The sequence below is a fragment of the Panthera leo genome, chromosome B3 (assembly GCF_018350215.1).
Source record: "Panthera leo isolate Ple1 chromosome B3, P.leo_Ple1_pat1.1, whole genome shotgun sequence".
Lineage (NCBI taxonomy): Eukaryota > Metazoa > Chordata > Mammalia > Carnivora > Felidae > Panthera > Panthera leo.
Window position 1 is genome coordinate 62,502,929 of NC_056684.1, and position 25,669 is coordinate 62,528,597.

At 54.1% G+C, this 25,669-nt stretch overlaps 2 protein-coding genes across 4 annotated transcripts in view; one reads left to right on the forward strand and one right to left on the reverse strand.

The window, feature by feature from the left end:
* The first annotated feature begins 29 nt into the window (after positions 1 to 29).
* ANKRD63 (ankyrin repeat domain 63) lies at positions 30 to 1,971 on the forward strand. The gene has a single exon (XM_042940528.1). The coding sequence runs from the start codon at positions 351 to 353 to the stop codon at positions 1,497 to 1,499; it is 1,149 nt and encodes a 382-aa protein (XP_042796462.1). The 5' UTR covers positions 30 to 350; the 3' UTR covers positions 1,500 to 1,971.
* A 3,672-nt stretch (positions 1,972 to 5,643) lies between these two features.
* The window catches only part of PAK6 (p21 (RAC1) activated kinase 6), a 35,480-nt gene continuing 15,454 nt past the window's right edge, over positions 5,644 to 25,669 (reverse strand). For 2 of the 3 annotated variants that reach the window (XM_042942436.1, XM_042942435.1), the window contains exons 3-10: positions 17,647 to 17,855; positions 16,104 to 16,757; positions 10,095 to 10,592; positions 9,853 to 9,986; positions 9,368 to 9,494; positions 9,129 to 9,254; positions 8,526 to 8,660; positions 5,644 to 7,151 (exon numbers count right to left, since the gene is read on the reverse strand). In XM_042942436.1, the coding sequence (XP_042798370.1) occupies positions 6,984 to 7,151; positions 8,526 to 8,660; positions 9,129 to 9,254; positions 9,368 to 9,494; positions 9,853 to 9,986; positions 10,095 to 10,592; positions 16,104 to 16,757; positions 17,647 to 17,850 (2,046 nt within the window). In that variant the 5' untranslated portion in view covers positions 17,851 to 17,855 and the 3' untranslated portion in view covers positions 5,644 to 6,983. Of the gene's footprint in view, positions 7,152 to 8,525; positions 8,661 to 9,128; positions 9,255 to 9,367; positions 9,495 to 9,852; positions 9,987 to 10,094; positions 10,593 to 16,103; positions 16,758 to 17,646; positions 17,872 to 25,669 lie in introns of those variants that run through there. The other variant, XM_042942434.1, reaches the window with a different exon arrangement.

The following is a 25,669-nucleotide window of genomic DNA, read 5'->3' on the forward strand; positions in this document are numbered from 1 at the left end:
GGGCACCGGACACGCGGAAAACAGCGGGACAGACAGAAAGGGGCCGAGCTTTCGCTCTCGTAGTCTTGTAGCGGGCCAGGAGCGGAGCTCAGAGTAGCGAGCAACCTACACTTCCAGGCGGGAAGCTCAGGGAAGGAGCAGCGAGACGCCAGGCGTGCGGCTCAGGAGCGGCGGGGCAGCGGAAGCCGCGGGAGCAAAAGACTGGGAACATCAGGACCCTCGGCTGCAGCCGCCCACGCGCGGAGGGAGCCAAACCAGAGCACCAGCGGGGCCCAGAGCCCGGCGGGGCGCGGGAACAGGGGCGCCCCCGTGCGGAGCTGCTGGGCCGCCTGGGAGCGGCGGCCGGGGTCATGCTCAAGCCCAAGGACCTGTGCCCCCGAGCGGGTACGCGCACCTTCCTGGAGGCCATGCAGGCGGGCAAAGTGCACCTGGCCCGCTTTGTGCTGGATGCGCTGGACCGCAGCATCATCGACTGCCGCGCAGAGCAGGGCCGCACGCCGCTCATGGTGGCGGTGGGCCTGCCGGACCCCGCGCTGCGCGCGCGCTTCGTGCGGCTACTGCTGGAGCAGGGTGCAGCAGTGAACCTGCGGGACGAGCGCGGCCGCACGGCACTCAGCCTGGCTTGCGAGCGCGGCCACCTGGACGCCGTGCAGCTGTTGGTGCAGTTCAGCGGCGACCCGGAGGCGGCCGACTCGGCGGGCAATAGCCCAGTGATGTGGGCGGCGGCGTGCGGCCATGGGGCGGTGCTCGAGTTCTTGGTGCGCTCTTTCCGCCGCCTCGGCCTGCGCCTCGACCGCACCAACCGAGCGGGTCTCACCGCGCTGCAACTGGCCGCCGCCCGCGGCCACGGGACCTGCGTGCAAGCCCTCACCGGGCCCTGGGGCCGCGCAGCCGCCGCCGCCGCGGCCCGGGGCTCCAACTCCGACAGCCCCCCTGGCCGTCCGGCTCCCGCGCCCAGCCCCGAGCGTCGACGACCCAGTCCTCGCCGCTTACCTCGGCCTCTCCTGGCGCGCTTTGCGCGAGCGGCCGGCGGCCACGGTCACGGTGGCGAGGCAGGGTCAGGGGGCAAGGGCTCTGGCCGGCACCGAGCACAGGGCAGCGACAGGCCCGAGCTGGGCCGGAGCATGAGCCTGGCGCTGGGTGCTGTAACCGAGGAGGAGGCGGCTCGTCTGCGGGCAGGAGCCCTGATGGCCCGACCACAGTCGCCCCAGTCTTCGGGGACCGGGAGGTGGCGTTCGCAGGAGGTGCTGGAGGGAGTGCCTCCGACCTTAGTGCAAGCCCCCATTGGCCTTAGCCCCCACCCGGAGGGCGGCCCCGGCTCTGGCCGTTTGGGTTTGCGCCGACGCTCCACAGCTCCAGACATCCCCAGCCTGGTCGGGGAGGCACCAGGGCCCGAGAGCGGCGCAGAGTTAGAGGCCAACGCTCTGCCCCATTCGGGGCCTGGGCCTCAGCCTTGGCAGGCAGGCACAGAGGCCATGGTGCTGCACTCTCAGCGGTAAACAGCGTCGAGGTTGAGCCCTGCACCCCCTGCTCTTAATGTCTCGCCTCCACTGGGATTTCTCTCTTCCAGGTCCTTCATTTAACTGGCAGTTTCCCGGCCTGTGATCCAGAACCTGTCCCCCACTGCCAAGGCAAGACCTTTACCAACCCTCTCTCTGAAAAGAGCCCCTATTTTATTTCTTTTTTGTGCTTGTTGGTATTCCCTGCCTAGGTCTCTCGCCTTCCCTACAGCCTACCTTTCCTGTCCTGGAAGAGGAAGAGTAGAAGACTGGTTCCACATGCTACAGCCTTCCAGCCAGGAAGATGGACCCCCTACTCTGAGCCCTAAGGCTCAGTTCTGAGTCTTGTGGGACTCCAGCCCGGACACTTCCTCCTGGCCAGTCTCCCACACCCTAGTAGCCAGGCAGCAGAAGAGTTGACTTGTAGAACAAAGGCCTAGCCTCCCCCCTCTGCATAGTGATAAGACAGTAATTCGCGTGACCTAAGTCTCCCTTCCTCTTAAGTGTTGGAGAAGGAGAGCAAGGAGACTGGCCTCTGAGCCCTTCTGGACAGGAGGGCTGATTGTGAAGGAGTCTGAAGGTTACGTTTTTCTGGGGAGAAACTTCTGCCTCCAGACAATGAGAGCATATTTGGGGGTGGCAGAGGCCTTGGTATTGAATGCTGGTTGTCTTCTGAAACAGCTCCTGGGTGATTCCAGCTCCCTGTGCCTCTGGCCGACCCAGGATTCAACTTCATTGATGATGGGGGGTCATTGCCCCACACTAACCCCTACCCAGCCCAGCTCCCAGCACCTGAGCCAGCCTGTACTTCAGCTCGGGGGCATTTGAGTTTTATCTTTGAGGTCGTGTCTCTCGTGACCCAGCCTTACTTCTGCTAACTGTTAGAGGCCTGAAATGAAAGGACTTGGCACTTCCCCGCCCCCACCACCTCCCAGCTCCCCCCGTCCCGCATGTGGGTGCCATGTGGGTGCTCCCGCAGGGTGGAACGGTTGCGAAGGCTTGGCTTAATTGTATTTCTTCCAATCCTCAAAGAACTCGTGTTTTGAGTCTTTGTATATGAAGCAGAAAGCAGCGGGTCTGATCCGAGGCTTAAGAACCTGACAATGTCTCTTTAAATAGAAGCTCTGCGAGGGGGATAATTGACTGAAGTGTTTGCCACGTTGAACGGCGGCGCGAGGGAGTCGGGAAGCCCACACGAGCCGCAGGTCCGGGTTTAAATTACATCAAACTCTGGCGAGAGCTGGAAGGGGGCTGTTAAAGGGCTCCTACTTCTCGCTGGGCTGTTAATGGAGGGCAGGGCGGATGGTAGATGCTGGAGGTCGAGACCAAGGACCCCTGCCTCTGCCCCAGCGCGTGGGACGCAGGCCGGGCAAAGCTTCATTACTGGGCAGATTAGTGAGTCAGAGGCAACCGTGGAGAGGTGGTTAAAAGCCCTTTTCCGGCGTGGTCCTTCCTCTCCTCCCCTCCCCTGCCTCCTCTTTGTGCTGGCCTAAGAGGGGGATTCTAGGAGGTCGGGTGAACGCGTGCCCTAGGACCCTGCGGAAACCCTAGCACAGGTACCTGTGCGCCCAGCCCGCGGGATGGCTGCGCTTGGGGGCTTTTTTTGTGAACCCCGAAGGTTGAGCGTGCAGCGCCTCACCCGTCTGAGGTGGGGGCTTTTCAAGGCGTCGATCTAAAACGCCTTTTGCAGAACGAAAGGTTTCTCACCATAACTCTAAGGGGACTGCCCAGAGAGAATGATCTCTGCTGAGAAGTTGGGTCGGGGGGGGGGGGGTAGTGAGTGGGCGTTGTATAGATGTCAGACACCTTCCCAATCCTTCTGCCCCTCAAAAGTCAGCCACCCCACCCCACCCCGCACTGGACGTGATCTCTGGTGCCCCCTGGTGGCAGCGCTGCGCCTACCTCGCGGCGCCCTGGCTCGGGGTTCAGACTTTTTCTGGTTTCACTTGGGATCACGGCAATGTACTTCTCCCTCCTTGTGCATTTATCCATGGACTCCCCTTACTCTTGTAGTATATTAAATCCGGATACTTGAAGCCATTTCCCAGCAGTGGAGTGAGGGACAGTAAACAAAAAACCCGGATTTGGAGTAGCAGAAGCCCAGACCCTTCTTCACTAAGGACCCCAAGATCTTCCAAATTAAGGCTCCCAAGTCCAGAGAGTTCCTGCTCTCTTCTGAAAAACAGGGGCTTCCAACCCCTTCTTTATAATTTCTGAACCTTGGGACCTGCATTGTTTTCTTCTGATGAGATTTGCTTTCGTTTTGGGGGTGTATTGCCCTCCTCTCATTCCTTTCTCCCCAGACATCTGCCTCTCCTTAGTCCCACTGTCTGGGTGGTGGGTGAAGGATACAGAAGCACCTGAAAAGCCAGGTGGAGAGGATCTGGGGTGGGATGGGGGATAACTGGACATCCCAAGCACAAACTCTTGCCCCCCCGCCCCCCACTCCGGCCGATCCCTGCTTGTTCACTTATTCCCTTTCTGACTGTGTTTAATTTCCACGGTGTTTTTAATGGTGTAAGAATACAAGTATTTTGACTTCTTCAAAACACTGTAAGGTCTGGGGTGAACATTAGGTTGATGGTGCTGTCATCTTTCAAATGTTGCTGACCTGTGGCTTTCTGGTTGAATGTCACCCTGGGCCTTCCTTATTGAGTAAACAATCATGAGGGCTCCTCTCCACGGAGGTGCCAAGGGCTTGGTGGTTGAAAGCATTGTTTCTAAAAGACCACAGCAGATCTTTCCTGTCTGCAATGAACTGTGTGTGACTGACCTTCTGTTCTTGCAGATTACTTACTAGTCCCAGCTCTGTGCAAAACTTCTACATCTCAGCACATTTTGCTCTCCTGCACTTCCTTCTCATTGTCAGCCCCCAGGCATTGAGGCTGGGGTCCTCTCTAGCTCGCTCACTTTAGAAGAGACCTTTCTAAACAGTTTTCTTTTCCAATCCTTGTTGCTTTCATCGTTGTGAAGAGTCACACAGGCCACTGGAGCTCAGTACCCTAACATCAAACTCAGAACTAGGCTGCATGGGAGGCCAAATGACGTCCGCACACGCTTTTGGAATGACACTGGGTGGTGGAAGGACTATTACAACTCAGAAGAATAGTTAATAAATCCAGTATTATTCAGTTGCAAGAACTGGCCTCTCTTTGCCTCGCCAACTGCTCCTGATTCTGGGCTCCCTATGGAGTGACAAGAGGGTGTGCTTGCTTCCTGTGAAGGTTCTGCCTTCTGTCAGCCTCCATCCCTGCCTGTTCCACCGTGCACTGTGGCCACCTCCTGAAGGAAGGACTCAGGTACTGCTTCCAACTGAGCTGGTGGGACCAGGACCCTGAGACCAGGGCAGTTCTCCAGGTGGGGCTGGTGTGGGGAGCAGGAGAGGGGAGCAGGAGCAGGAGTCTGTGTGACTCCTGGATGCTGGGTAAGAGGTTTCAGTGAACCCTGGGGGTGGGGGTAGGATGAACTCTCAGGAAGGAAGTGCTGGAATCAGTGTCAAAGCTAGAAGCTTAAAGATCATGCCATCTACCTCCCCTACCTGCAGGACTAGGACCAAGGTGTATTGATTTCCAGTCACTGCACTGCTGCTCCACAACCCCTCAGTTCTGAGAACAGAAACACAGACTGCTTTCTCCCTGGAAGCAGTTCCAGGACACTTTCTATGGACAGCTGGAGGAAAGCAGCCTCTGATTTTCCTTGGAGTGGGAAGCAAAAGGGAGCAGGGAGACGCCAGTGCAGAAAGTGGCCATCAGCTCCAGTGGCTGCCCGCAGAGCCCCTGTGGTACCAGCAAGCAGAGCGCATGGCCCTGGTTTTCCTGGCTGGGTTCTTCTCCCGTGGGAAGGACAGCTCTGTCCCTTTCTCAGTTCTTTCAGTCCCAAGGGCCTTTCGCTTCCCGTTTCCCTTCTTATCCGCCCTCATGGGCCCACATGCCACCAGGGAGTTGGGTTTTCTGTGGACTGAGTGACCGCTGGGGAGCTCATATGGGAGGGGGGCACACCAGACAGCTGCTTGAAGTGTCCAGCTTGAAGATAGCCTGGCTCCATTGTCAGAGACAACAGCCCAGAGGTTTTGAACACTCAGTTTAATTTAAAACAGGCACAAGTGCAAACAATTCACAAAAGTTTCTAGGGAAGATGCTTTTGTTTTTAAAACTCTGACCCTTAAAAAAGTCCTTGCAAGTTTTTTTTTTTTTGGGGGGGGGGCCCAAAGCAGGCCACTAGGGAGCAGAGGAATCTAAAAATATTATCTAGATAGGGTCCTGACACCTGGAGTTCTTCCCTGGATTCCCTGACTCACAACATCCCTGAAGGTGGGGAGGGAAGGGGGACAAAGAGACAGGTGTCTGAAGAGGCAGCTAGGGCAGATGGTTTGCACAAAGGGGGTGTCCATTTTCTTGACAGGATGGAGCCCCAGGGGGTGGTTCATCTCTCTCAGACCAAGATTTTTGAAAATAATGGGTCCTTGATGACCTGGTTATTGAGACAAAGCTCACAGGCAAAACAAAGTTTGTTCCTTTACCATTCCCATCTCTGGCTCTCAGACTCCACAGTACAGGAGAAACCTGGAAATCTGCGAAGCCCCTGGGATGCGTCAGCTCTCTTCACTGTTCAGGTAGAAACATGGGACTTAGGAGGTGAGAAGCCAGGCCAAGAAAGCAGGTCCCTTTCTGGTAGAATTTAGTGGCAGAAAGGATGGGAAGCCTTACTGAAGTTGGTGACCTGTGAGTGACCTGAAGGGAGCCAGGCTGTCAGGGTGACTGTCCTCCACTTCACACACACACACACACACACACACACACACACACACACACACACACAATGTTCTCTCCATCCTGTAAAGTGAGATTATGTTTACCACCAACCGCATTCTTTCTCTTTTACCCAGACAAATGCCCTTCCTCCACCCCTGGCCAGAGAGCAGGCTGTTCACAGTTTGGAGCAGGCTGTGCAGGGAGAGTGGTGTCAGTGCAGGTGGGTCGGGAAACAGGTGCAGGTTGGACCGTACCTTCAGGAAGTCAGACGTAAAGGAGGAAGACGGCTTCAGGCAATAGAAACCTTCCCTGTGGCCCTCTTGAGACCCCAGGGTTTAGAGCTGGAGCTGAGAACAGCAAGTATCCTGGCGAAGACAGGCAGTCTGCCCTCTCGGTGGCCTGGGATGCTAATGTACAACTACCTTTAAAAAACCGCAGCAGCTTTTTCTGCTGTGTTGGCCACGTGGCCAGGAGTGTGGGTCTCCACGTTTCTTAGAAATATCCCTGTGCAAATAACAGAGGGTCATTCTGTAGAAGGGGGTCTCCACCATCCCAAAGGCAACTGGGGACTCTCTTGGGAGGGAGAGAGACCGAGGGGCAGGTCCGGCCTGGCCCAGTGGGCTGAGGGGCAGAAGGGTGTGGGTGGGGTTTCACATTCGATCTTTGGAGAGAATACTGAGAGAATGAGGCAGGCAGGCCCCGCCGGCAGGCTGGCTGCCCAGTGTCCCTGGGCTCAGCAGGTGGAGGTCTGCTTGCGGTAGAGCTGGATCAGGGGCACCAGGCACTCGGGCAGCCCTGTCTGCAGCAGGAAAGGGTGGTCCAGGAGCTCCTGAGCCGTGGCTCTCTCCTGGGGGTCCCGCACCAGCATCCGTTCCAGGAAGTCTCGAAGCACTGGGGAGACCTGTGGAGACAGGGCATCGGTGAGAGGAAGCCACAGCATGGGGTGGCTTCGGGGTTACTTGTCTGCCTGGCCTCACCATCATTTGAAAGTCTTGAATTCTCTCGTTTCTTACTTCCTGGTAGTAGCTCCCAGGCTCAGTACTTTCTGGATCATGGGATAGGTAAAGAAAATTGGCATCGGTCCAGGAAAAGTAGCTAGATCACCTCTAGGGGGTGCTACTGAGCAGTGGAATTAAGAAGCCTGGTGTCCTGGGAAGCTGGGCTCCAAATATAGCCCATTCCTCACCCTGCTTCTCAGGGCTCTCAGCCTTCAGGTTCTGTGGCTCTGCGGGAGAAGCATGGGATTCATATTAGTGATCCAGTCCTGGGTCTATCCCTGATCTTGGGCAAGTTGCAATTTTCTCTAGACCTCAGTTTTCTCATCTGCCCAATGGGCTAATGATAAAATGTGCTTGCCATGTCTTTAGCGAAGATAAGAAAGAGGTCAGGGATGAAGTGTTTGGAAGAAAAGAAAAAAACAAAGTGGGACCTGAAAAGGAAGATTTCTTTATTGCTCTAAGCCTTAGAGTCTAAGTCAGGGGCTTATCTTAGTTCATTCTGTGCCAATATCTTGGGATTAAGCTAAATCTTGGGCTGTTACAGAAGGCTACCTCCTCTGGGGAATTAGTCAATTGGAAATCTCCCCTATATGTTAATCTTGGGGCTGGTGGTGCAGGCTCCAAGGACCAGTTGTCTCAGAAGGTGTCTTCCTGTCTGTTCTCCCATCCAGCTGTGGTGGGGCCACAGAACTATTATTCAGGGACTGGGCTTCACCCCTCTGGGACATTTCTCGCTCTGGCCACGAGATGGCAGTGCCATTTTGCCGCCCTGTACTGACCTGCCCACCAGCAAGGAGTGTCCACTGGTAAAGGCCTGTGAGTTTGGGTGGATTTGACAGAAAAGGGTTAAACACACACGCACCACCTTTAAGGGAAAACCTGTGGTTCAGATGTGGTCAGGATGTGCACCAATGAAGGACAAGGCAATTTGCTATGACAGACTCGGAACACTGTGCCTTGGTATGGCTCCCCTGCCAGGTGGGGTAGAGGGGTTCCTGCTCAACTAGCTTCTCTAGATTCCTGGAAGGCTTGCTTTCCATTTTCTCAGGCTCTTGTCATTTGCCTGCAGGCAGAAACTTGTCTGAGTGACCACAGAGGCTTGTGTACAGATGTGGCTCCACACCCAGGTGCAGGTTTTGTGCGGAGAAAGAAGAGCATTTTCTGGGAGCCTCTGGCTTCTGTGGAAGGGAGAAGCTGGGCCTGGGAGCCCAGGCTCTGCTCCTCCAAGCCTCAGGAAGAATGGGGTCAGCAAGGGCACACCCTGTGCACTGACTGACCTTGTGAGAGTTTTTCAGCCTGGGTGGGGGGCTGTCCCGGAGCCTCTTCATGGCTTGCACTGGGGAGTCGCTGAAGTAGGGTGGCTCCCCGTCCACCATCTCAATCACCATGATGCCCAGAGACCAGATATCCACCTGCAGGAAGAGAATGTCCCTGATTCCACTGACCAGAGCTGACCCTTCAGTAGCAGTGTACTGCGGGGGGATGGGAGCAGCTGGCCCCAGCTTTCTTCGGTGAGCTGGCCTCCTTCCTGGCCACCTGCCTCGTGGTCGGTTCTTTTCTGCATGAGTGCCCACTGACTGCAGGGACATAGCTGTCAGCCATTCTCTGAGAATGGCCATCACACATGAGGAAGCCCGGCCATACCCCACCTTGCCCTTGAGCTGCCGTAGGAGCATTTTCGAGAAGCAAAGTCACAAGTGAGAGCAGACCCATCTAAGAGCGGGCAGGGTGTGATGGGCAGTGGGGTAGGGTACTGACTAAGTAGGAATCTGAAAACTAGGGCTATTTTGGGGAGTGGGGGCGGGTCTTTGCAAGGGCCACAAGAGCTATTTGTTCCCAAGCTGCTTCTGGGAGGACTGGGGGATGGAAGGACCAGTTACCTCAGTCGCGTACAGAGACCTGGAGATCACTTCAGGAGCCATCCAGTAAGGGGTGCCTACCAGGGACTTCCTCTTAGGGACGTCTTTGCTGATCTGAGCACAGAATCCGAAGTCAGAGAGTTTCACCTGCGGTTGAGGTGAGAGGGAAAAAACGGGAGTGAGTGGTGGAGCAGGAGCCTAGCTGGGAATATGGAAGCAGGGGGTGGGACGCGGGTGTACCAGGGAGGGGAGGGGCCTACCCTGCCATCCAGGGTCAGGAGGATGGAGTCACTCTTGATGTCCCGGTGGATGACACCTTGGGCATGCAGGTAAGCCAGGGCCTGCAGCACGGCCTCACACACAGTGGCGATCTGCTCCTCGTTCAGCCTGGACAGGGAAGGCCACAAGCAGAAGAGAATGTTAGCTTTGGCGGGGCTGCAGGGCAGCTGGCTGCCAGATTAGGTGCCCCTGGTACCGGGCCCCACAGCTCCTAGGCAATATGTGTGGGGGTCCAGTCAGGCCAGGTCCCTGATGGAAATGGGCCTGGACTTAGGCTGGAGACATTCTGGTGTTCCCCAACCCACTCTCCTGAACGCCATGAGTCTGTTAACCCCAACAGACGGGAGGTGCTCACAATGATGTGACAGGCACCCCAGTGTCCTTGGCCTGAGGCTGCACAATACTCCTTCCAAGACAGTGGGGGGGCAGCCGGCCCTCCCACTGCCCAGCCCTTGCAGCTGCCCACCTGACTTGGGAGACGATGTCCGTGAGGGCGCCGCCCTGCAGGAACTCCATAAGCACCCACAGCTCCTCGCCCACCAGGTAGCTCTTGTACATCTCCACCACGTTGAGGTGCTGGTAGTCTCGCATGATCACCACCTGGGGGGGGACAGGTGGGGGTGCCTGAGTGCCAGGCACAGTCCCCACTGCCCCCGCTCCCAGATGTCCATCCCGAGCGCCCCGCCACGTCCTGCCCTCTCCTCCCACCTCATTAAAGAGCAGCTCCCTGCGCTGCTGCTTCCTGAGGTCCATCATCTTGACGGCCACCTGGCGGCCTGAATGCTTCTCCCGGGCCAGGCAGACGATGCCCGTGGAGCCCTCGCCGATCTTCACGTAGCTGTCCAGCAGCATCCGGGGGTCACCCTGGTCCACCACCATCCTGAGCGCAGCCTTGAACTGCTCGTGTGTCACAACACCCGTGTCCTCGCCAGCCAGGGCACCCTTGGCCACCGTGGGGTCCTGGGGCAGGTACAAGTTGCTGGTGCTGATCTGGGCTTGCCTGGTGCGTGGGGAGCCCGCGGGGGAAGACCGGCCTGGGGGTGGGCCGGCAGCTTGGGCTATGCGGAGGGACTTCTGGGGGCTGCTGGTATCCGAGGTGGTCAGAGGGCTGAAGGTCCCCATGGGCTGGTCTGAGGGCAAGGACTGGGCCTTGGCCACCAGGCTTTGGGTGGGTTCTTTCTGCAGCGGTCGAAAAGAGGAGGTGGGCTGCAGGGAGGGAAAAAGAAACAGAAAGGGGTTTGACTGTGGGAGCGTTTGCTGTGACCTTTCCAGAAGCAGGGGTTGACCTCTGGACAGGGGCAGGTCTAGAGGGTGTCAGACCAAATAGGGTAGGTGCTACAGGCAAGGATTTTCAAATGGAGCAGAAGCCAAAGCTTGGTCCTGCCTGGCAACCCAGCCCCCAGCATTCCCAGGTGAGCAGTCCAACAGCAGCTCTTTACATCCATTCTGCCACTCCTGGGAAGCTGAAGAAAGCAGAGTCCCTGGGGTGTCCTCTGCCGGGTATTTCTTCCTGGGTAATTGACAGCCAGACCCCTGGGAGGCCATCCAGAGGCTGACTTCCTTCTGTGCTGCTGGGCTGTTGCGGGGAATCTGGGTCAGAGGCATTCTTCATTCCCAGGGCGCTGCCACCCAAGGGGCTATGTGGGTGGAAGAGGCCCTGGGTGGTGGGGTGGGTGTGTGGACAGGAGGGCAGCTGTGACTGGCTCCCAGCACAGGGCAGGGAAGCCACAGCACGGGCTCTGATAACCCCACTTGTGCCAGACAGCAGGGAGTCTGCGTGTCTATGCTGTGAGAGTGTGTCCCTAACAGAGGACCATAGAGCCGTGTTACCATCTGAGTGTTCTCAGGTATGCTTCCTGGGCTAGAGATCTGGAATCAGGAGGGCAGGTCTAGCCAAACCCAAGCCCTGGGGCCAGGGGTGGGGAGGTTTCCTAGGGGCTCCACAGAGCAGCCTCTCTACCTGCTCCCAAGCATGAAACTCCTGGCTGATAACCCCCACAAGGAAGGGAAGGCAGGGGCCTATCTCTATGGCCTCTGGTGGGACAGGAGGGGAAGTGGAATTGAGTGGCAGACTGAGCCTCAGTGAGCCCAAGCCCCAGCCCTGGAAGCCTCTGAGGTTCCTTGCCTTTCAGGTCCTAAGCCCTCCTGGCAGCCCAGCAGGAAAGGGTCCCATTCTTGGGTTCTCTCCAAGGAGATGGTGATGTGCAATATGACTCTTCCCAGGCATTACATGATTTTAAAAGGGGCACCCCAGAAAGGGCCAAAGTTACCTAACGAGGGACACTTCAGGAGCTGCAGAGAACTTCTTGGAACGTCTCAGAACCCATCATGTAGCAGCTGCCTAGGTGCCCAGTGGGTCCTGGTCCAGGTCCCCAGAGCTCCATTGACCTCCAGGAAATCTCCTCAGGCCCTCAGCTTGGGCTGAGGGACCCCGAGTCTGGGCCTTCGGTCCTACCACGTTCAGCAGAGCCTTGTCAACCTCTTCAGCACCCTCTCCCCAGGCTTCGGAGCGCTCACACCACCCCACTCAGCCCCTGGTCTTGCCTAGGGGTGAGCATGTGTGCGAGGGCCCCTGCTGGCAGAGAGCCAAGTTGTGGCAGAGTGTGCTTGGGTTCAGCCTACACGGTGAAGGAGCCAGGAGAACCTCCCAGCACCCATTGTGACTACTCCATCCTGCCCACTGAGCACATCTGGGTAGTAAATAGATCTTCCCACGTCTTTGCCAGCACCTGGCTCGCACCCACCTTTCCCCACTCTGTGTGGTTGGAGCAGTGAGACCTCTGGACTGGGGGGGTCACGACCTAGGTTTCATTACTACACTGCTCTGACCAGCGATGAGTCTTAGGCACCTCACCCTCTCTGAGCCCCGGTCTCCTCTATAAATGCACAGTGATCTGGGGAGCTGGATAAAATGCAGATTTCTGCCTCGGTAGGTTCCCTAGAGCAGTACCCTGCATTTTAATGAGGCCCCTGGGCTCTGATGTAGGAGGACTGTGGGACACACTTGGGGCAGCTTTGGACAAATGGGGTCTGTGATTCCATGGACTCAGGGAGACTGTGGGAGGACTGGGATGGGAGTGGAGGGGGCAGGGCCACTGCTGAGTCTGTGAGGCCATGTCCCAGGAGCAGATGGTTCACAAGACTTCAGCCTGCACGGCTCACTACATCACAGGATCACCAATCACGAGGTAGCCCCTGAGGCCCTGCAGAAAGGCTGTCTGCTGGCCTGTGAGGTATGGTTCACAGAAAACATGCTCTCTGAGCATCTGGGTGGGGCTGGACAGAGTTTGGAGGGCCTACAAACACCTACAGCTGCTCTCTCTACCTGGATTTCTAAGGAAGGCTGTAAAATGATTCCCTTCACCTTCTGGCCTCTTGGCCTCCCACACAGGCTATCTCTGCTCTGTGGTTGAGTGGGTGCTGTCAGTCGGCCGGGGCGGGGTGGGAGGGTGGGGTGAGGGGGTGGGAGGGGAGTGGGCGTGGTAAGGACAAGCCCTGTGGAGGGGCCTAGGAGGGGATTTGCTCCCCCGCCGCTCTTAAGGCCCCTGTGGAGACACTGCTGCAGGTGCTGGCTGAACTCAGGCACCAACGGTGCAGGGGTAGGTGGGTGGATGATACAGTAGGGATCCAGCTGAGAGCCCAGCACCAGTGTGGCCTGGAACATGGGATAGGGGTTGGTGGGGACCCACCACCTGGACTCAGTCTTCACCTCAGCAGCATCTGGTCCCTTTGTTGGCCTCGCTGCCTGTCTCCACAAGAAGGGAGTTTCTACTTAATGTCACCACAAGAAAAAATCAGAGGAAACCTATTAAGCCACACCAAGAAAGAGAAAGGGGGACAAAAGATGGAATTCACTGTTGTGGGCTCTAGAGTTCCTGGTGTGATAGAGACGTCTCCTTGGGCAGGAAGCCACCAGAAGAGTCGTGCGTAGAGTTACAATGATGCCTCATTTTCCCTTCCCTGGCTATGATGACAGGGCCAGGCTCTCCAGCCGTGGGCTTAGGGGCTGTACTGTAAGTGCCTCAGAGGCAAAGGCCATGTCATAATATTTAAAAAATAATAAAGCCATTTATTGGGGGTATACCACTCTGACAAGGCCCTTAAATGCATTTCTAATTTAATTCTCACAACCTTGGGGCTTGTTTTATTATCCTATGGGTACTATTATTATCTGTATTTGTAGATAAGAAACAGGCTCAGAAAGGTTAAGTAACTTGCCCAGCGTCACTAGGTAGTAAGGAGCAAGGCCAATGTCAGCGCTGGTCAGCATAACTCCCTACCCCCATGCTGTGGTCCTACGGGAGGTACCTGGAATTTAACAGAGTACAGGGTACACAGTAGGTGTTTAACCAAGGCTTGCTGATTCTCGAGGTCTTCTGATTTGGCCTTTCTGCCTCTAAGTGGAACCACTCCTAAATCCCCCAAGTTCCTGTCTTAACTCTTTGGCCTCCAGCCCCCACTCAGGGTTGAGGTCTTTTGCTGTTTAGCCAAAGTGAGTGACTGCAGGCCAAGCTCCCTGGGGCTGGGTACAAAAGCCCTAGAGCCACAGACCCTCCTGGAGCCTCTTCCGGCTGGAGGTGACAATTGGTGGCTTGACCTCCTAGGGCACCAGTGCATGGACAGCTGCTGTGAGCTTCCTGAGCCAGCCCCTGGGATGTGCTGAGGTGCGGAAGGCTGGCTGCTGGTTTGGTCTGGTGGTTCCTGGGGCTGTAGGGGTGGAGTAGGAAGCTGGATGCAGTGGTTCTCAACTGGGGCTGATTTTATCCCCCAAGGGACATTTGGCAATGTCTGGGGGGATTTTTGGTTATCCCGTCTGAGAGGTGCTACCAGCATCTAGTGGGTAGAAGCCAGAGATGCTGTTAAATATCCTATGATGCACAGGAAAGCCCCTACAGCAAAGGATCATCTGCTCCAAATGTCAATAGTGAAGGGGTTGAGAAGCTATGGCCCAGAGCAGCTCAGAGGAAGTCTCAGCCTTGCCTTTTAGAGGCCTGGCTTGAAAATATTTATTTAGAAATACATGCCCCAGGTGCCTGGAAGGAAACTACTCCCCTGGATCTGGAACTGTGGCATCTCCAAGCCGCAGATGACTACCACCTGCCTCTGGTGCAGGGGACAGCCCCACACATGCAGCAGTGGTGGCCTATGGGAGATCCTTGGTAAAGTATGTAGGATGGATGGGCCGACAGAGGCTGGGTGGACAGCCTGATCCCTGCTGTGGGGTGCTGGCAGGAGCTCAGAAACATGCATGTCAGTGCCCAGCCCAGGGCTGACACCCCCTTTTCCCAAACCCCCGAAGCCCTGCCACAGGACTCCCGAGAGGCCAGAGAGCGATCAAGTACCAGTTCTCACCTCTTGGGCAGCGTGAACTGTCCTGCTCCCACCTTGGTTTTCAAGGAAGTGTCTTCCCAGGGGATGGCCTTCCAGAGACCTCTCAGCTCACAGACATGTTCCTCATATGGATACATCAAGCCACATCTCATTTGTTCTACCCCTAAACCCGCACCCCATGTGGAAGCCCAGCCCACGTCCTTCGTTCCAGTGAGCACACAAAGCCCAGAACCTTCCCTGGATGCCTTGGGCTGGCAGTGACTTGCAAAGGTTAAGGGTCCAGGCCACTCCCCAAGCTGGAACCACACTCATGTACCACCAACATGGGAGGAGCCAGGCTTGCTCTGAAAGCCCTCCAGGGAGGGGAGGTCTGACTTTTTTAGGTCTGACTCCCCACCCTCGGTGCTGCAATGTGAGCTCATTTCCACCGGCCCCTCAAGAAGGAGGTAGAGATGCCAGAAACCTTTAGGAGCAAGAGGCCTGAACCCCGAGGGCCCTCTCACCGTTTCCTTCCCTGACTCATTCGAGACACCTGGGACTCGTCCTACCCTCTCTGAGTACATCTTGTCATTCTGCCTAATGAGAAAGGCTGGTGCTGTCACTACGGACAGGACATCTAAGGGCAAGAACAGTCTCCTCTGCCTGTCAAGAAATGTCACCATTAGGGTTCCCTTCACTGTTTCCTATTTCACAGGAAAAACATGTGCATTTAAGGCTGTCACACATGCCAAAAGTCAGCTCTCCTGCTGCTCCCCGGCCCATGCACGCTCATTGCTCTAGCTTTTCACAGGGCACATGGACTCCAAATAAATCATTAGAGAATGTTCAAACGGCCACTAAAGGAAAAGGGGAGGAAGGAAAGCATTCTCACTGGAGAAGGGGTTAAACCTGAACATTCCTGATGTCTTAGGGAGAAGCAGTCTGGACAGGGAACCTCAGCAGGACCTGAGGAGAGCACTGGGGCAAGCAGGGGGCGGAGGCGGAAAGAAGCTGACAAGAGGGAGGCAGAGACCCTGCCCCTGTCCAGCACCAGAGCACCTGGCTCTGGGTGCTGGGGGCGGGGAAAGGTCTGGGTTTATGGTTAGAGATGTTTGCCTGCCAGTGTGGCCCATCTAGACACACCGCAGAGGGCAAGAATGTAAACTGGGATGTACCAAAGGCCCTTCTGAGGCCCCCACCCCACCCCAGAAAATGAGCCAGCCTGAACCGGACTCACCTGTGCTAAGGTTTGGACGACCAGGGCTTACTTGGTTCAGGGTAGAATCCTCAGCTGAGGCTGAGCTGGCTTCTTGATCACTGTGTTCCCTTGTGCCCTCCCTAGCCTGACCCCGTAAGTGGGGAAGGCCAGGCTCCTGGGCTCTGCTGACGGGGCCCATCCCAACCTACCTTGCTCTGAGAGGGAGGGCCTGGCTTGCTGCTGCTCGCAGGGGCTGTGGCAGGAGTAGACAGGAACATGCTTCGGAACAGCCTGCGCTTAAGGCTGCTCTCCTGGGTCTTAGGGCTGGGGCTGCCCTCCCCGCCTGGCCTGCCAGTCGCCGAGCCCACCAGGCAGGACTGTGGCCGGGCCTCCTCAGAACCATGTCTGGCAACCTTGGTCCCACGCCTACCAGTGGCTGCGGGGGGTGAGGCGCCGGGTGGGGAGCTCTGTAGGCAGGCACCCAACTGCAGGCAGCGCTGTGTGGCACCCTGGAACTCGGTGGGGCCTAGCGACTGTGCCTTGGTGGCCAGCCCGTTGGGTAGGACTCTTGGGCTCTGTGGCTCCGGCCACGGCATCTGCCTGCGGCCTGCTGGTGTGCCCCCGTTGCAGCTGAGGTAGAGGCCATGGGGGTCAGTGCGCTCAGACTGGGGGCTCTGTAGGTACATGTCCGGGTCAGCGGCCCAGTGTTCATCCCCCAGCAGCCCTAGGGACTGTGCCCGCCGCCGGCTGGTGGGGCTGCGGCCACGCAGGGTGTTGGAGCTGATGACCGACAACTTCTGGATGTCGTTGAGCAGCCCTGATATGTAGCCGTCCATGGGCACCGAGCTGCCCCGCACCACTGTCTGTAGGGGAGGGAAAAGAGTGTGGGTGAGCAGCCAGTTCATGGCAGAGAGGGGTGGTTCTGGACCAGATCAGACAGCCTTCCCAGGGGCCTTCGGGAGAAACACCTGAGGATCTCGCTTGCTGTGTCGTCTAGCTGTTACTTAATTTTTCAGTCACTCACCAGGGTCCACAGCAGGTTGGGCCTGTGTGGGGGCAGAAATACAGGGAGAAGGCCTATTGTCATGGGGCTCACAGTCCAGCAGGGCAGACAGGGAGTCAGCACGCCAAGTGGTGTGGGCATCTGAGCTTCAGGAGCCGAGGGGGCACAGAGGTAGGGTCCAGACCCTGCCTGGGGTCTGCTGTCATTCTCTAGCTCTATCTGTGGCCTTGTGGGAGACACACAGAGCTTCTTGAGGAGGCAGTGGCCAGTCTAGGGCTCTCCTCCACATTAACTGGCTTTGTGGCCTCCAAACCCTGGCAGGGCCCCTGACCCCAGCCCCTACCAAGCTCTTGCCCTTCTTGACCCACACAACTAAATCCCCCTGGTCTGGGAGCCCCAGCCCAGAGGGGCTGCGGGTCCAAATATTGCCTGGGATACACTTAATACTGAAAGATTATTCTTTGTTATCTGAAATTCAAATTTTGCTGGGCATCCTGTATTTTTCTTTGCTAAATCGGGCAACCCTACCAACCTGCATGCAGAGAGGGACGCCCCAGGCTCCCCCTCCCTGGAAATTCAATCCTCACCCAGGGTGAGGCTGATTAGCAGAGAACGCAAACAGCTAGCTAATCGATAGCTGGTAATTAGGTGGTTCCTCCAGGTGCCTTTGTGGTTTTGCCAGGCACGGGCTTCTGTGGACTGGGAGAGGCCAGACTCTGCAGGACCATCCCTGCCGCCGCCTCCCTTACCTTCATGGGCTGGAGCTGCACCCGAGTAATTCGAGAAGGGTCCACCACAGGCTTGGGTCGCCGAAGTGTGTCCAGGATGTTCTGCCATTGTGGTGGGAGGCCCACAAACTTGCCTTCTTTGGGATCAAAGGAGGTGTGGACACGGTGCTGGAAGTTCTGTGGGGCTGAGATCTCAGGGCGTTTCTTCTTTTTCTTTCGGAACATGGTGCCTGTGTGGGTAGGGTCAGGCTGAGCTCCAGCGAGGGGCTTCATGGGAGCCTGGTCCAGGGAAGCATAAGTGGGTGCTACCCCCACCCCCACCCCTCTCTCAGTGCTCCCTCCCCCAGCCCAGGGCTTCCCTCACCTCTCAGCCCTACTTCCTCAGGGAAATGGCCAGCTCCCAGCAAAGCAGTCCCAGAAACAACAAAAGTGCCAGAAATAAGCCAACACAGACTACAAACAAGGGAAAGAGGTGTCTGTCTCTCTGCCTGTCTGTGCCAAGTCTCCTGCCGAGCAGGCAGACTCTGGGGGTGTGTTTTTCTAAGATCCAAAGCCCATTACAAATATCATTCCACTGTCAAATAATTTAAAGAGGGGAAAGAGGGAAGAAAGCAGGTAAATGCATTTTATGAAACATGTACGTACAACCTTGACTCTTAAACCAGGTAAGAATAGTACAAGAAAAAGAAAAGCTGAACCAATCTCACCTGTGAATAAAAAGGAAAATCCTAAACAAAACTAGTAAGTTGAATCTGACAGCACGTTAAAGTTTTTTGTTTTTTCTTTCAGATCACATTCAACTCCTGTTTGTCCCAGGATGGTTCAACCACAGAATCCCTGTTTATGTGATAAATAACATTCATAAAAAAGCCAACGTGTTATCCAGTCTGGGACCACGTATCATAGGATCAGGGACCCCAAAAGGGCCCTCTTGGTCACCAAGTGCTTGGCCCTCATTCCAGAAAGGTCCTGAGGGGACCTTTCCCCTTGAGTCTCAGGACTCTGTGCAAAACATCACTTGTAGCCAAACCTCCATTCTTCTCCTTGCTAATCTGGGCTTTGCCTAAGGCCCTGTGAGCAATGTCAACAGCTACCAGGGACATGGGCACTCAGACTTGAGATGGGGAGCCTGGAAACCCAGGGTATAGTGATGACCCCAGCCTGCCTTCAGGGAGACTGGGAAGGATGGCTCATTTGAATACTTTTGTACCTGAAGTGGCTCAAAACAGCTCAATGTGGGGTTTTGGGGTTGTTTTTGTTTTAATTTTTTCTTTATTGGGGCCAAGTACACTGAATGGGCTCTAATGTCACCTGGAAAGTCCACTTCTAAGTTTCAAGAAACAGACATGTTTGTTTCTTGAAATGAATGCTTGGATCACTCATCTATCCAGAGATTTGGTGTTGTGCTTCTGACCATTTTCTCTCTTCCCCTAGCTCTCTTTTTTGGTATTGTTTGGTTTTGTTTTTGTTAGCAGTAAACATAAGTTCTTGTATATAAAACAAACAACCCCTCCCCCCAAAGATTTGGGATACAGAGCCGTGGCATTCTCTTTCGGCTCCTGTTCCGGAAATAGCACTTTCCTAGTCACTTTAGCAGGCTCTGGAGGAGGTCACGGATCTGGGAGGCAGCTGGCACCCACTCAGAAAGGCAAGGAGGCTTGAATAGCCACAGCTTTCCCACGAGGAACTCACCACATGTGAGTTAATCTATGTCACACCTCTTGGAGTGTCAGCAACTTATGGGATCTTAATGTTGGGAGCTTACCTAATACTCCCTCTAGACAAAGCCACATGTGCAGGACCCCCAAGGACCAAGGCCTTTGGAATGAAATAGACCTGTTGAGTTGCAGGTGAATTGTAGGGAGTCTCCCACTAATTTGAGGAGGCTTTGAGCAAGCTATCCAAATGATTTGTGTCCCAGGGCTCTTCGTTTACAAAACAGGGTTAATAAAGGCTGCCTCACGGGGGGGGGGGGGGGGGGGGGGGGGGGGGGCTTCGGGAGGCTTAAGTGACCAGACATCCCAGTGAACAGGGGCTACTTCTTTTGCCATGTTACCTCTCTGTGAATCTCTGTCTCTGAACTCAGGGCCCTGCAGATACTGGGATATGAGCAGATACAAATCTGGAAAAGATGTCCAATATCTTTCTTCACAGATTCATTGGTCAAAGGACCACACCTAATTTTGAGGGTCTGGGCACCTCATCACCTCTCCATTATATAGACACTTTGAGGTTTGGTAAAACATCCTCTTGCCCCTCAGCCTTTGGCCCCCAGAGTCTTTATTCAACAGTTCTGTCCTTACAGCCTCACAGACAGACCCTTTGTCCCTAGATTAGCTTCACTGATGGTTCCACCTTCCTGTCTCACTATGTGAACTTAAATGCAGATGTAGGGATGCACCCTAGGACTGAAGAAGAGCCAGCTAATACTTTTATCCCCAGAACATCCCTCTCCCCAGTTCCGCAGCCCCACCTGAGTGCATTCTGTAGGAATGCACAAGGACAGCATCTTTAGCAAATAGTAAATGGCTCTAGTATCCCCTCCTGGGTCCCCTCCTGGGAACAAATTTTTCCCAGGGGCAGCAGGAAAGGCTGGAGGAAAAAGGACACCACAGAGTCCTAGGACCCAGAGTTGTGGTGGTGGGTGTGGGGAGCAGCTGGAAGCAATGAACTGAACTCGGGATTTAGAGGAGGGGGGAAGAGAGTCAGAAATCAGAGCCAGGGGCACCTGGGTGGCTCAGTCGGTTACACATCCAACTTCAGCTCAGGTCATGATCTCACAGTTCATGAGTTTGAGCCCTACATCAGGCTCACTGCTGTCAGCACAGAGCCCTCTTCAGATCCTCTGTCCCCCCACCCCACCTCTGTTTGCCCCTCCCCTCTCTTTGTCTCAAAAATAAAATAAACAGTTAAAAAAAGAAAGAAAGAAAATGGCTGTTGTAATCAGGCCATCATGTCCAAATAAAATAAAATAATCAAAGCCAATCACTGAGCTAGTGGGAAACCCCCACCTAAAGAGAGGCTGTTAAGACTCATCCCAAGTGTGGTGAGACTAACACTATCTGGGACAACATGATTTGTTTACATAGAAAATCGAGAAAGGACTACATACAAACTGTTGGAATTAGGTGAATTTAAGGTCAATATAAAAAAATCAGTTGTATTTCTTCATACCAACAACAAACAAATAGAAAATAAAATTTTAAATGTGTACATGGGGTCAGCTCCATGTACATATAAAAAAAATTTTTTTTTAATGTTTATTTTTGAGAGATAGTGCAAGCAGGGGAGGGGCACAGAGAGAGGGGGACAGAGCATCTGAAGCGGGCTCGGCACTGACAGCAGAGCCAACAGTGAGCCCAAGTCAGATGCTTAACTGACTGAGCTATCCAGGTGCCCTGGAAATAAAATTTTAAAGATTCTGGGGTACAATGGGAAATAGATATTTGATTTTAGTTTCCTGTTCCTGGCACACAACTCCCCAAACCCTTGGAATCCCAAATGGAAAGAATCTTTCAGCCCTGCCTCACCTCTGGGGAAGGAGAGGGGCTGGAGATTGAGTTACTCATCAATGGCCAATGATTTGATCAAGCATACCTGTGCAGTGAGGCCTCCATAAAAACCCTTAAATGACAGGAAGCAGGGAGCTTCCGTGTTGGCGCACCTGTCAAGGTTCTGGGAGGGTGAAGCACCAAGATGGCGTGGAAGAAGCTCGGTCCTGCCCCATACCTGGCCCCATGTATCTCTTTCCTTTGGCTGTGCCTGGGTTGTATCTTTTTTAAGTTAAAAAAAATTTTTTTTAATGTTTATTTGTTTTTAAGAGAGAGAGAGAGTGCAAGCAGGGGAGGGGCAGAGGGGAAACACAGAATCCAAAGCAGGCTCCAGGCTCTGAGCTGTCAGCAGAGACCCCGACATGGGGCTCGAACACGTGACAGGGAGATCATGATCTGAGGTGAAGTCAGATACCTAACTGACTGAGCCACCCAGGCGCCCAAGGGTTTTATCTTTTATAAGAATGAGTAATAGTAAGTAAAGTGCCTCCCTGAGTTCCATGAGCCATTTTAGTAAATTATAGAACCTGAGAAGGGGCTCATGGGAACACTCAACTATAGCCAGTTGGTCAAGCCTGACCTGTGGCCCAAGACTCACAACTGGCATCTGCAGTGTGTGTGGGGGGAGGGGCGGGGGGGTTTGTGGGACTGAGCCTGTGGGGTCTGTGCGGATTCCAGGTAGTGTCAGAATTGAATTGAATTGTTGAATACCCAGTTGGTGTCCAAAAGTTGGAGAAATGGCCTCAGGAGGGGAAAAAAAAGCCTTGTCATTTGCTATCAGAAGCGTTACCATGGAAACAATCCCTCAGATACCATTTACCATTTTACATTAAAAATGTCAAATACCTAGGAATAAGTCTAATCAAATATGTGCAAGGTCCCTACATTGAGAAGTATAAAACATTATTAAAGATATTAAAGAATGTTCACAGATTGGAAGACTCATTGATACAAAGATACCAATTATTTCTGAATTAACTTACAAATTTGTTTCAATCACAGTCAACATCCCAACATATTTCTTTTGGTCGAAATTGACAAACTGATTACAAAATGTACAAGGAAACATAAGGGGGCATCTGGGTGGCTTAGTCAGTTGAGCGTCCAACTCTTGATTTTGACTCAGGTCATGATCCAGCATCCTGGGATTGAGCCCTGTGTCCAGCTCTGTACTGAGCATGGAGCCTGCTTAAGATTCTCTCTTTCTCTCTCTCTCTCTCACAGTCTCTCTCTCTCTCCCCCTACCACTTTCCCCCTCCCCAACTCACACAGTCTCTCTCTCTCTCTAAAAACAAACAAACAAACAAACAAACAAACAAACAAACACAAGGAGAAAAACAGGCTTTGGGGCACCTGGGTGGCTCAGTCATTTGGGAGTCCGACTCTTGATTTCAGCTCAGGTCATGATCTCACGGTTTGTGAGTTCGAGCCGTCAGGCTCTGTGCTGACAGTGTGGAGCCTGCTTGGGATTCTCTCTCCTTTCTCTGCCCCTCTCCTTCTCATGCTCTCTCTCTCTCAAAAGAAATAAACTCTAAAAAAAAGCCAATTAAAAAAAACAACAACAATGTACAGAGAAACAAAGAATCAGGAATACTAAAGATAATCTTGAAGAACAAGGTTGAAGGATTACCCTACTATATATCAAGGATTTATTATAATAGTACAAAAATTGATATAGTGTGGAACTGGCACAAGGATTGACAAATAGCCCAATGGAACAGAAGAGAGAATCCAGAAATAGATCCAGTCATATAAGGTCACTTAATTTATGACAAAGGTGACATTGCAATATGGTAGAGAACAGATGATCTTTTCAATAAACGTAGCTGTAGCAATTAGATATCCATATGGAAAAAAAAATTAATTCATGTCATATCCTGAAATGAATCAGATCTAGATGTGAAAGGTAAAATAATAAGCTGGAGGCGGTGATGGGGGGATGGGAGAAGGGGAAACCCACAGACAGGCCATTGCCTGCCCCAGGTCCAGTGTGGGTGACTGCATGGGTCCCAAGTTTGGTGGGCTCTCCTGAAGCCGCTGGTCTGCTGGGGCCAAAACCTTCACACCCATGGGTCCCAGAGACAAACGGAACTACCAAGGTTTCCTTTGTCCAAAGCCTAATTCTTGATGGCAAAGGTTAGGAGTAGGGGATCCTTTCCGAGATCTCCTTCTAAAGAAAACAAAACATGTTTAAAGAGTGATCATGAGAACTGAGTTTCTAAGAGACGTACTCATCCACTCAAGTGTCCAATGTTGCCAGGTCACTGGGTGTGGAAACACCTGAGACAAAGACATCCTGCATCTCTCCGCAGGGCCTGTGTCATTGGAGCACATCACCTGCCCAGACAGGGGCCTCGACTGGCCATTTCTAGATCTCCATTTACTACCCCAGTTTCCTACCTTCTGACCCAAGACCAAGGGCCCAGGGGCTGAAGGAAGGTGGTTGCTGCCTCAACCATGAGGCCGCAGTGGTAAATCAGCCCATGCCAGCCTTTAAAGTTGCCATCCCAGTATCTCCACCTCTGTGCATCCACACTCCATTCACCCAGCAGAGGGGCTTTCCTCAAAGAAGATACTCCTGAGGAGGGAGGGGGAACAAGGGAGGAGGAGGATTCTTCCTCTGAGAGCCAGCCCCTGCCTTTCCTCCTGCCTAACCCAATGGAAACCCCCTGGACCTGACACTCTGAAGGGCAACTGGGCAGAAGCAGAGCACCAGCTCAGGCTCAGGGTGGCCTTCGCTGACCCAGCGCCTCCTGTCTGACACCTCATCCCCATACAGGGGAGGGAGAGGCTGAGGGTTCTTTTCTAGGCTGGGATCCATCCTTGTGATTGAGGAATGCTTTGAACTTTCCTCTTCTTCTCCTTCTTTTTTAAACGTTTATTTATTTATTTTTAAGAGAGAGAGAGAGAGAGAGAGAGAGAGAGCGAGCACGCAAGCGAGTGCATGCGTGCATGAGCTGGGGAGGGGCAGAGAGAAAAGGAGACAGAGAATCCCAAGCAGGTTCCCCACTGTCAGCGCAGAGTCTGATGAGGGGCTCAAACCCATGAACGGTGAGATCATGACCTGAGCCAAAATTAAGAGTTGGATGCTTAACTAACTGAGCTACCCAGGCACCCCTGGAACTCTCCTTTTCTGAATGTCTGCAGACATCACCTGCTGGCTGGCTGGCCCCTGACTGGACCAGAGGGGGATGCCCAGCACCAGGAGCAAAGAACCCTGCCCAAACCAGTTTGAGAAGGAAGCTCTCCAGGCACAGCTCCTGCTGAGGCTGTTTCCTCCAGCCAGACTCTGGCAGATGGGAAGCCTGTCAGTTCCTGGCAGAGGCTTTCTGGAGGAAATGCTGCCACACCCAGTAAACCCGAGGGTGGAGCTGGTGGGAGAGTTCAGGGAGCCACAGGCCCAGCGTCACTGACAGGTATGGTATGACTGTTCTGTCAGAGGAGCAGGAGCCAGAAAGGAAATGTGCTAGGCTCTTTCCAAGGATCAATTCACTTAATTCTCACTACAACCGGAGGGAGGTAGGAATTATCATTATTACCCACAACTCTAGATGAGGCTACATAACTCTAGAGAGGCTACATAACTTGCCCAACGGGATAAAATCAGGAAATAACTGAGTTGGGGTCTGAACCTACATTTGGTTCCAAAGCCCCTGCTCTGTCCACCATGCCTGACCTAAGGGAGTTGGGCTGTTTTAGTCTCTTTCCTGGGGGTGTCTATGAATAGGCATGGGGTCGAGCAGCCCGAGTAAACTCATGGGAGTATGGAGAAGTGGGGCAGCCAGGGCCAGCTCCCTCCATCAAGATTGCTAGGTTTTTTTATCCTGGGCTGATCTGTGAGTCAGAAGCCAGAGGGGATTAGGGCCGTCCTGACTTGCAGGCTGACCCTTACTTCATTTGGAACCAAGTTTTGGTTTTGCCCTACAAGGGGTGGGTAAAACGCTCCAAAGAGCTCATGGTGATGGCTGGTATATCAGGGCCTGGCATACATGAGAAGAGCTACAGAAGCAGCAGGAGTGTATTCTTTCCAGCACAGGGTCTCAGCCTAAAGCTAGGCAACCTGCAGGCTCGGCTCAAGGAGTGCTGGGCAGAGCTTTGTGGCTGATGCTACTGTTCCATGACTAGAAGGGGTTTGGGTGGTGGACCCCCAGAGCCAGGCACTGTGGCTAGGCTGGTCTAGAGTCCACAGTGGGGACAAGCAGGACAGCTGCAGTGGGTGGGTGACCCTCACAAACTGCTTCTCTAAGACATCCATCTGCCAGCGGGGAGGGCCAGGCCCACCGAGCTGTTTCGCTAGTGGTGAGGGTGTGTCCAACACAGTCACCTTCTGCAGCCAGCTTTGAGTGGGTTTTGGCTGTTTCCACACATCAAATCCCTCTCAAGGGAAGGACTTGTAGCCTACTGAAGGAATCCACAAAAATGGGCAGCAGACTTGGAAGGTGGCTTCCAGAAAGTGAGTCCAAAGGAGTTTGCAGTGACTCTGAAGGGGGCAG

Excerpts from the sequence above, each read along its gene's own strand:
- ANKRD63 (XM_042940528.1), top strand. The coding sequence starts at position 351 with ATGCTCAAGCCCAAGGACCTGTGCCCCCGAGCGGGTACGCGCACCTTC.